Source organism: Podarcis erhardii (assembly GCF_964252035.2).
Source record: "Podarcis erhardii genome assembly, chromosome: 1".
Classification (NCBI taxonomy): domain Eukaryota; kingdom Metazoa; phylum Chordata; class Lepidosauria; order Squamata; family Lacertidae; genus Podarcis; species Podarcis erhardii.
In genome coordinates, this window is record NC_138497.1 from 92,871,762 (window position 1) to 92,882,990 (window position 11,229).

Here is an 11,229-nt window from a genome sequence, read left to right on the forward strand (position 1 = left end):
AAGATGAATCTATCCCTAACGACTTATTTTCCTTTTCATTGAGAAACATTGTTTCCGGGTTTCTTACAGCATTTGACTAACAGAAAAGGTATGAATAAGATACTTCCTTGTGTGGGAAATATACATGTCAAGAAGTGGGTATTGCTTAGAAAATCTTACATTTGATCCCATTTTTAAGAACAGCCTTCCTACCTTGGTTGTGTGCATAATTCTACCTGTTGCTTTAGCCTTTTCTTGGTTTGCTAAATGTGCTTCTGTGGATTTTCTCCCTCTTCAAAGGGTAGGCATTTAGGAAAAGAATTGGCAAGGTTCTGTTTCTGGTAACAGATAAGGAGAAAATGCACATGCTTTCATTTAACTGCAATTATTATATATGTTAAGAATGTATGATGAATGCATTTTCATGTTCTGAACCTTAACAATATTTCATGGCCCTTTTTGGTAATTTGCTATTGCTTTTCTTTCCAATGTTGGCCATGCATGCAGTACTCCATGGTATTCATTTTGATCTGTTTTCTCCTTAGGGTTCTAGGTGGACACTGCAAGCCACTAAAATGAATGCTGACTTTGTAAGTAGATAGGGTTCATTCATGATAATTATATTTCTTCATTAAACAAATTCAAGTCAGTAGTTTAAATTATGGGCTGGCAGTGTAATAAAGGGTCACACTTCTATTGATTTTAAAATAAGTGCATCTCTAACAGAACAATAATTATAGACTTAATGACTAGTGGGGGGCAGGACGGGAGAACAATTTAATATGGAATAGAAGAGATATGGAGAGTATTCTCCAGCAATTAATATATTTTGGCTCAGTGAGATTCTGAGAGTCCCTAAGCGAATTCCCATTTGCTCTTTAGCCTACTGTGTCATATTATTTATTTAACAAAAATTGTGTACTGCTTGATAATAAAAAGACCCTCTAAGCGATTTACAGATATATAAAATACAACATCACACTTTTCAGTAAAACCAGGTATTTAAAAGCTTTCAAAATATTATTAGATTAAACAGTAGCTAAAAATGGATAAAACACATTACGATCATCTTCATGGTCTTCCACTTACTTTATCATAGTATTGTCATGATTGTCAGCCTACTTTGTATTATTACCATCAGCAACAACAGTAATGTTCAGTCAAGGTAGGCAAAGCCAGCTCAAAAGTGTTTTCATGCAGTAGGTGGACAAAATAGGATCTTGGACTTCTGGCTGAAACTCTCTTTGACTAAGGTTATTATAGGAAGATGATGTCTCAGCAGAGAGCTAAAGTCTACTGAAGCCTTATGGATGCAACCATGGCCCAAAGTGTGATTGGTTCTGCCTCTTGGGAAAGGTGGCTGAATTATGGAAAAGCCCTTGCCTGATTTTGCAGTCTTTGACTTCTGAGAGGATGGAGGTCCTGCAAGGGTCTCATCATCTGAGTCCAAGAATGGTGGCAGGGCTGTGTCATTGCACTGGGAGGGCCCCAAATAAGATACTGACAGTTATCTCCATGAGGAAGTGGTCTGAATCTTGTCACCATTGGTGTCCACTGCTGTGCACTACAAGGTCTCAGAGGTCAAGGATCATGACACATGACCAGGCGATTGAGCAGGGCAGGGCTGAGAACATAGTTCCAGTAGAGCATGACTGAGGAATCAGACAAATGCTCATGATACATTATGAAATTCATAAATAGATACAGTCCTGTTCTTAAACAAACAGTGTGTCTCTGTGGCTAGTCCCACGTCTGTTTAGAGATGTTGTCTAAATACAGTTTGGTCTGAAATGCAATGAAGTTTTCTACTATGGGATCTCTGTTATGTTCGGCAGATGGCTTGCTTCTAAAGCATTGTTCCTTTCATCCTCCCGCATGTGTTAGCTGTCTGCTTCACTGATGTCAGTTTTGCCACAGTTCTCTTATTTTGTTTGCTAACCAGTTTCAATCCTTTAATTTCAGGGAGGATTTGTCCTTCAACCTGACCAGATGCAGGTAAGGCAATGGTTGTCAGCTAGGGCACGTTGCTACTGTGTCGGAACTCATATTGATGGCACTGGCATAGCACCAGCGATTCGTTGTTTAACCACTTCATCTATATAACTACAGACTGTATCCTGACATTCCATCAGCACCAGTTGTGAATTACTCCCTATGGTGTATTTAGGACTGTAGCCTAAGTTACCATAAATGGCTAATATAATGCATCATTTGGTTTTTCAGTTCTTAAATCCTCTCTTGATCCTTGTCTTCATCCCAGTTTTTGACTTCGGGCTGTACCCCTTGGTGAACCTGTGCAAATTTAATTTCACGTAAGTACCTGAACTTTCCCCCCTTTTGTTTAGAAAATGCACTACAGATTCATGGATGCACACACTCTTGTAGGTTGAAAATGTCTAAGATTATTAGTCAAGGATGGATAGTTTTATGAAGGAGAGGTAACAGAAGGGAGAATCTCCTTCAATCTCTATAGCCTATGAGTTCTAGGAAAATGTGGCCTACTAGTTAAAAAAAAAAAAAAAAATTCCTTCCAGTAGCACCTTAAAGACCAACTAAGTCAGTTCTTGGTATGAGCTTTCGTGTGCATGCACACTTCTTCAGATACACACGAAAGCTCATTCGTGCATGCACACGAAAGCTCATACCAAGAACTGACTTAGTTGGTCTTTAAGGTGCTACTGGAAGGAATTTTTTTTGTTTTGACTATGGCAGACCAACACGGCTACCTATCTGTAGTTAAAAAAAGATGGACTTTTCTGCAGCTTTTAGATATCCCCTCAAAGCAGAGGGACTGCATGCAAACATCAGCATCTTCTAGTTTGAGTGGTTTGTGGTGGGAGGCACCAGTATTTTTACAACCTTCCAATATTTTTCTGTCAAAGTAGAGCATCTTTACGTATTGAAACACTCTCCTAACTTGTGCTTCACTTCATTTAGGCCCAAGGGATATCCACACAAGCACAGATATCACATTTTGAAAATGTTGGTCATGATAGGTGCTCTGGGAGATGAGCAATTTATCCTTACATGCCTTCAGCACTTGTAGTTCAATAACCCAAGGCAATTTTTCTGTCTGCTGCCCTAGAAGGGAGTTGGAGATAGATCATCAGTGGTGCTTTCCTCCACTTCACACATTAACTAAATGCCAAACAACGTTCCTTCCTAGAAGAGCTAAGGGGAAGATAATATGAAACTTGCTAGCACAGAGCATTTTTTAAATAGCTTATCAATTTGAATGGGCCTCGGTTATAGCCTCATAATAATATAATATGGAGGTTTTATGTTAAAAGAACAGCCTCTGTCTGTTCATATGGCTTAATGTGCAATGATCTCGGACTCAGAGGAATTGCATGATTCATCTTAAATTACACATTTTTTGTAATTAAGTTGTGTTTATTTACTATCAGACCCATTAAAAAGATGGCAACTGGCATGATCCTTGCGGGCCTGGCATTTGCAATTGCAGCTGTTGTAGAACTCAGGATAGAGGTAAGCACTGAGCAGCTGTATGAAGCAAAGAGGTAAAGATACATGCTTCCTACCTCTATGTACCAATGCACTACCCATCCTCCCTCCTTGACTTGTTTTATGGTATTGGCTCCTGAATACACAATTTTAAAATATTCTTAGGTTTCAGATCCCTATTTTGGAACAGAGATTGAGTGTCATGAATCTGTAGATCAGAAAGTGATCTGGATCTAATCTGGATCATTAATAACCAGAATTCAGGGAATCATTGTGATTATATTGTGGCATACTCTTTTCATTAGGAAAGGCTATGTTGAAGCCAATTCCAAAAGAATATTGCCTCCTTACCACATATTTGACAGACATAATCCTAGCAATAGCACGCTGGAACTCATAACAAGTGAGACTCAGTGCCCAGGCCCAGTTCTTGTCCTTTGTGGTGCAGCTGTTGGTTTTTCATGCTTGGGTCCCATGCCAATCTGCTAATACCTGGAACAGGAAGACCACGTGAGATGGGCAGATGTTTCTGGTTCATCTCGGATGAGTAGGACATCTTCCTGGACAGTATACACACACACTTCCTGTTCCAAACATGAATGGTGTAATGTGACACATGGCCACAAAGATGTGATGATCACATCACAGAAGGTAACATAAGCCCTAAGGTTAGAAAGAAACCCACCTGTATGTATATGCTTGTATATATTATCAAGTAGAGGAAAAGTCTGTGCATGTGTGGAACACACCTCTTTTACAGCAACGTTTTCAAAAGTCTTTTATGCCTCTTTTATAATAACTACCAACCATCAAAATATCTATAGCTAAGAGCTATGTTCTGTTGCTATTGTACAGCTTTGGTAAAGGAGGGAATAGGGTTTTGACTAACCAAGTGCTTAATATTACAGCTACCTACTGTAGTATTATAACTTTGCACTTTATTTCCATTAGGAAAATGCTGTGCCAAAGCCAGTTTCAAAAGAAAGCTACATTCAGGTCCTGAATTTGGCAGACAATGATATTGAAGTGGCAATCCAAGATTATGACCTGTTTCGACAGCCGATCAAACCATTTCAGGTGTGCTTATTGGTTATTTCCTTGGCAAGATCATTCCTTTTCAAAGTTAATACTTAACTTTCCAAGTTACCACAGACAGATACCACAGAAAGATGCTGTGAACTGCCTTGAGATCTATGGATGAAGGGCAGTATACAATATTGTTGTTGTTTTGTTGTTGTTGTTGTTATCACACCCCGTGATAATTATTGGTTCTGTGTTTTACATTCCATATGTATTTATTATTGTATGGATCCGTTCTCAGGCATTATGATAATGGCTTCTGTATGACAAAGAAAGCTTCCATTTCCTCATATATTCAGGAGAACAAGAAGATTTGACCTTCCTTCCCCTGTGTCTGTTCTACCATATGGAGCGGTGACACGTTTCTACAGGGCACTGTGCCTTTGACAGCAATCCCCATCCTCCCCAGCGTATTTCAACAAAAAAGGCACAGATGGCTGACTATATTTACTTATAATTAGGGAAAAAAGGTTAAATCTTCTGGCATGAATATGTTCCCCAAAAAGCCTCTTTATATGATCTGTGTTTCCCATAGGTCACAGTCAGTTTAGATCTGAAAGGAACATGCTAGAACAGGAAAAATTAAAAGAAGTGCACAGAAAGAATATAAAAATGGGGTGGTTAACCAAAAGTGCTGAAAGTGTGGTTCTCTCCCCTTTTTCATAATTCTAGGGTTATCAGAAGTAAGTTCAAGCATGCAGTGTATCCAGCTGGCAGGCTTTCTGCATGATTTGCCACTGAAACTCAGTTAAGGAGGGAGTGTTATCATTTATGCTCCTCTTCCTTTGATTTGTTCATGCAGAAGCTTGGGATTCATTGAAGAAGTCTGGGCTGGAGCTTGGTCATGTCCACCTTTTATATTTTTTGGCTTCCCTTTTGAAGTTGAACTTCCTGCCCACCTCATTCATCTAGATGTGAGAGCTAGTGGAGCGGAGCGGCTTGAAACTTAGGTTTCTTCTACACTAACAGTTCAGTCTGAAATTGCCATCCTTAGTTAACTCACCTTTTCAGAGAAAACAGATGACATCATTGGCAGAGTATTGTATTCCATTTTCTGTATTGTCCTCCCATTTTTGTTAAACCTGAATTGTTGTGGTGTGATGTGATATGTGTGTGCAGGAGTAATCTGTCCAACATGAACAAATTGCTCTTGTTCCCATGGGATGGTTTTAGTTCCCAATTTTTCCATTTTTTTTTTCTTTTTACATAGTGAAATTACATTATTTTGCTATATAAAAATGAAAAAGAGAGAGACCATTAGTAACTAACATCCCTGTTCCACTGCTGGAGCAGGAACTGACAACAAGGAAGAAGTTAAAGAACCCATTCAAGGGGCAATTCATCACTATTCTTCCAGCAGAAATTAGAGGAAAGCCACAAAAGGGCAAAAACTTAAATTAAAAGCACAGGCTCACTTAAAAGATTCAACAGCCTATTTACTAATCTCCCACTTGTATTGTAAAACAGGCATGACCTGCAGATAGGTCCATACCTGAGGTATGGGGACAATGGGTTGTATCCAAGGCAGCACCAAGGGTTGAGTCCCCCCAACCCTTTCGAGCTGGTTTTGAGGGTGCTGGGGGGGGCTGCAGGGGAGAGGGGAGCCAAGTTTTGTTCTGCTAGCCATATCCATGGCTCTAGCAGAATGGGAGTGTCGGCTACTGCCCAATTATATTGGCCTATTCAATGGGAATGTTGGGTCATTGACAAAATGCTTTATGCAGTCTAGTATTACATAAATGCTAATAATAGTTCTTTCAGGCTACCTACCCCATGAACCATCTCATGAGTCTTTTTCTGACAAATTGCATAAAATCTTTGGGATGTGCACATGTGCACAGCTGCAAAGGTGCAAGTTCACAGTTTATTAAGAAATGATAGATAAAAATAAACTGAAATAATTTTTTTCCATGCATAATGAATATATTGTTTTCTTTCTTTCATTTTGCTCAGGATCCTGCTGAGTACACCAAATTGATTCTGAGAGATGGCCAACAAAACCTTCACTTGAAGATACAGTATCAAGGATCATCTTTCATGTTTAATTCTACCGCCCACGAAAAGTCAGTGTACAGCTTAATTGTCTGCAAGGTGGAAAGAAGCCTAACAAGCCATTTAGTAAGTGAGGAAACCGAGTAGGGCAATTTCAGAAAATCCAACAACCTACATAATCCTGTAAGGAAGATTCCAGTTTGCAGCCAACAAGCAGAGAACATTAATGTGCTGGACCTGATATCATCCCATTTTCTAATTTTTGCATTTTAAGTTTTGTACCTTCCAGACTAGAGATGCATGCAAATGGCCTCTCAAAATCCTTCCCTGTATCCATGGGGAAATAGCTTGAGAAACCATTTCACCAAATTTCTCCAGGGTGAAAAGTTCTCCAAAAAATTATTGGGACTGGTGATCTGCTTTAAAGGTAGCACTGGCACAGCTTCTAGCTTCCCCCCACCCCAAGAGGATTTCTTTTAGCCTAGCTACCATTTCCATTGTCTCAAACAATGCCCTGGTCTGTGTGTCATTCTGAAGCATTGGTGGGGTGGGCCATAAAAATGGTGAATAATATTTGGAGAAAAATATGTCAAAGTGGCTTTTCCCCCTAGGTGAGTGGTGATAAGGAAAAAAATTCTCAGAAAAAAATGTCTTTTGAAAATAAATTGGCTTAGTTCTACTCCCAGACTAAGGGCTATCTTCCAAAAAGTTTATCCATGTTCCTTGGGATCCAAAGCTATTATTTGATTTTGGTAGGCATGGTAGCAGATTGCCTCACAGATTCTAAATAGGAAGCAATTTTCATCCTAGAATGAAAAGTATAGCATCTATTTAGCGGATATCACAATGCAATTAGTAAGAGATAACTAGTTCATTATCTCATCTACTTATTCATGAGGGACTTATGATTAATTTAGATGTTTTAACAAGTGGTACTGCCTCTGCTATCACTTCTGCTAGGTGGTTTTATAGCTTTTGAGCTGCTAGACCCAATTTAAGCTGCCAAACACTGCAATGGGAGATCAGAATAAGACCTACTGGATGGCAAAGCCCTACAAAAAGAGTAGAGGACAAGAAGAAACTTTTTTCCAAAAGTCTTTCACATAAAATAAAGTTTGCAAAGAGGCTGTGGAATGGCAAATTGGATAAATCAATTAGGTGATGAGATATGTTTAATCACTGCTCTAACACGACACCATAGTAATTTGGAATAGAAGCCACCAAAATGACCGTACCAAAAGCCATCAGAATCATTAGAGTTACATTGGCCATTTGGAAGTACTAAAGCACTTACAATAAATCACTTTTACATTTTTTATTTAAAAAAAGATAAGTTTTTGATTTGACAATGAACCCTGTGTTTGTGATTTAAATCTCTCCTCGTTTTCACGACAGACGCAAATTCTCTAGACTCTAGGCTCTTTGCAAATGAACAGAACAGCCATTAAGCTGACAGAATAGGCCACATGATTAAGCAAACTTCTCTCTTTCTGCAGAAATCTACATAGAAACAGCAAAATCAGAGCTAAAGACTTAATGATGAGGCAGCTTTTGCTGTTTTCTGCTTCTTGCACAATGTAATTTGCATGATGATAGGCTAATGTTTTCTATAAAGAGATGATGAGCAAGGGAATCAGGCCAAAATAAAGAGGTTGAACTATATGATGTTGATGTTTGACCTAAACATTGTATAATAGTAATACTCTTTAAAGATGTAAGTGCCATACTGCGGACGAGTTTCAATGAATTAGACCTATTAGCAGGATCCCTGCACAAACCCTTCCACTTTGCAATGGGGCTCACTGCTCCCAGCTACTCCCCCTGTGTTGCCCCCAAAATTGGCTCAGGGGTGGGAGGTTGTTCTGTGGGGGGAGAGAGGATCATTCTGCCTGGCAAGCTGAAATATTTGCCCTTTCAGAACCATCACCTTAACACAATGTTGAAATCCTTCCCGTGGAAAACTTGCCTTTGTTTATTAGCAGCACAAAAGTAAATCCCCGTGACGGGGTGAACTCCCATTGATCGGTCCCTGTTCCTGCCAACCTAACATTTCAAAAGCACATCAAAGTGCAAGTAGATAAATAGGTATCGCTCTGGCAGGAAGGTAAACGGCGTTTCAGTGCACTGCTCTGGTTCGCCAGAAGTGGCTTAGTCATGCTGGCCACATGACCCAGAAGCTGTACACCGGCTCCCTCAGCTAATAAAGCAGATGAGCGCCGCAACCCCAGAGTCGTCCATGACTGGACCTAATGGTCAGGGGTCCCTTTACCTTTACCTTTACCATGCATGCAGTCTTAAAGATGTTTACAAGTGTCTGGGCTGGTGCAGGACATGTTGATTCATGAGGCAAGGAACAACCGGATGCCATTCCCTCTTTCTATGTAGTACAGAAGCTGACTGGGCTGGCAGTCATTTTTTATTTCAACAAGCGGCTCATGGAGTAGTATCCTCTGTGGCTGAGTCTAATGACAGGAGTTTAAGGTCAGAGGTCTTCTTTCTGCAATAGAGTTTTATTTCCTCTCCCCATGACTCCCAACTTTCTCTCACTGTCTGCTGCTGCCCCTGGACCTATGCCTCTCTTTTCATTTTATTTCCCATGTTCTTATGAAACAGACATTTGCCCCTCAGTGCTTCTATTCTCAGGCTCTTGCAAAAGCTGCCACTAGACATCAGGATGTGCACATATTTTTTTCTGCCTTTGCCTTTGCATCCCCTGTTCATTAGCAAGACATCACAGAAGTCAACTAACACTTACCTGGGAATAAGGTCCATTGAACTCAGTGGATCTGTTTCTTAGGAGATATGCATGGGGCTTGTTTTCAGTTTAAGCCCTGTTGTGTTTGCAAGATTGGATATTTGTTTTGTTTGTTTGGTGGGATTCAGGAAGAGAATGATTGCTGCAGCATCTCCATATATTTGATGGCATCACAGCCACTGGCTGAAAAATTAATCATTGTTGGTTAGCACCAATAACTGGCTGGATCCGCTAGTGAGATGCTAATCAGCTTGAATTCATTATCAAGGGAAATGCTGCTGTGGACTGTTTGCAAACTAGTTGTTCATTATTAATCATGTTTATTTACTATTCCTTTTACAATTTATTGTCTGTTTACTAAATATAAGCCATGCAGCACTCAAAGGCCTTTTATAGACATGGAAGTGAAAAGGTTGGGAAGAAACCCTCTTCCAAAAGTCATTACAGTTAAGTGTAAAGGACTGCCCAGCTGTTGGAATTGTTACTGACAACTGGGGTCCTCTCACTAGTCCTGTTTGTGTGCCCTGAGAAAGTTCTGTGTAACACACTCAGTTTATGGAGTGATATTATAGAGATTACAACCATTATCTAGAAACTTGCAGGTTAAAAAAATTGTTCAGATTTTTAAAATGCTATTTTGGATGAATATGTGAAAATTCAGCAATGCATATCTCTTCCCAGCCCTTTTAATGAGAAGTAACTGTGGTTTGTATCCAGTTGTATCCCTCTGCTGATGGAAAACTTCCAATAGTGGAAGGATGTAATTGGATAGTATCTTCCATTCCTTCAGATCTGTGTGAGATTTCCCACCATTCCCCTCCTGCATCTTTCATCCCCTAACCTTCAGTTAAAAAACTTTATGCATTCAATTTCTTAACCAACTTGATCTGCTATGCTGTGGTGATAAAGCTTAGGCCTTAACCATTCTGTAGGAAAGAAAGGTCACAGACAGTCCATTAAATATTCATCTGCTATTTAGAATTGAGAAATGTATATAAGGTGCTACGTCTAGACCTCTGGTTTTCAACTGATAGGTCGGGACACCCACTTCAAGGTCACAGCCTGATCTAAGGTGGGTCACAATGGCAGCACTTCCACCAAAAAAATGCATGCTTAAAAATTAAGAACTGGGTCTCCAAGTGCATGTTTGGGTTAAAGGTGGATGGAAAGGTTGAAGAGTCCTGTTCCAGAGGCCCTCCAGACACATGGTATCACATGGACTCACTGCAATGCTTCAGTGTGTACTTCTCCACCACTTCTTTCTCAACTCAGTGCTGACCCAGACCCTGGTGATCTTCTCCATTCCTACATGATTTGTGGAAACTAAGGGCTTGTTAGTTTTTGCCCTGCACTTTAAAGCTCTGTGTCCATCTGTTTGGTTTCACTTTTTCATTTTTTGTTCCCTGCCCCAGGAAAACCCACCCTTTAATGCTAAATCGTAACAAACAGTAATTTGGGTTTTCTGCTGATTGCTGTTTGCTCCAATTCAGCGGTAAAGAGTGGGATTTTCGGGGGGGAAGCGCTGGGCACAAAAGAACATCTGGATGAGCCCTAAGTGCAGCTGGTGAAGCACCTGTTTTTGTCACAAAGTAGATCAATGCATGCCTGGGCAAAACAGGGTCCCATTTTAGCTTTTAGCTTTAGCAAGATGAGAAAGTTGCCTTGCCTGTCATTTGGACCAGTGTGAGCCTGGTAGGTTATAAATTGGATAGGAACCTTCCTACCAGAAATCAAGCCATGTAGGACCTGATAAAAAGAGCATTTCAAACATCTTCTTCCATTTAATAAGTTCACATTCAGAACCCATGTTTTTTTTTTAGTTTTTATTTACAAATTATTTGCTTGTTAGAAAACCTGCATGTAAGCAGAAATCATGTACTGATTTTGTTTTCCTTTGCTTTCAGATTAAAGATATGGGGGGAAAGCCATCAGAAGGCATGTCTGCTGTGAGGTGTGAA

At 39.9% G+C, this 11,229-nt stretch overlaps 1 protein-coding gene across 3 annotated transcripts in view; it reads left to right on the forward strand.

Moving 5' to 3' along the window:
- The window catches only part of SLC15A2 (solute carrier family 15 member 2), an 84,417-nt gene that overhangs the window by 59,508 nt on the left and 13,680 nt on the right, over positions 1 to 11,229 (forward strand). For all 3 annotated transcript variants that reach the window (XM_081871904.1, XM_081871905.1, XM_081871903.1), the window contains 7 exons: positions 525 to 569; positions 1,942 to 1,974; positions 2,203 to 2,291; positions 3,387 to 3,468; positions 4,396 to 4,521; positions 6,478 to 6,642; positions 11,176 to 11,222. In XM_081871904.1, the coding sequence (XP_081728030.1) occupies positions 525 to 569; positions 1,942 to 1,974; positions 2,203 to 2,291; positions 3,387 to 3,468; positions 4,396 to 4,521; positions 6,478 to 6,642; positions 11,176 to 11,222 (587 nt within the window). The remainder of the gene's footprint in view (positions 1 to 524; positions 570 to 1,941; positions 1,975 to 2,202; positions 2,292 to 3,386; positions 3,469 to 4,395; positions 4,522 to 6,477; positions 6,643 to 11,175; positions 11,223 to 11,229) is intronic.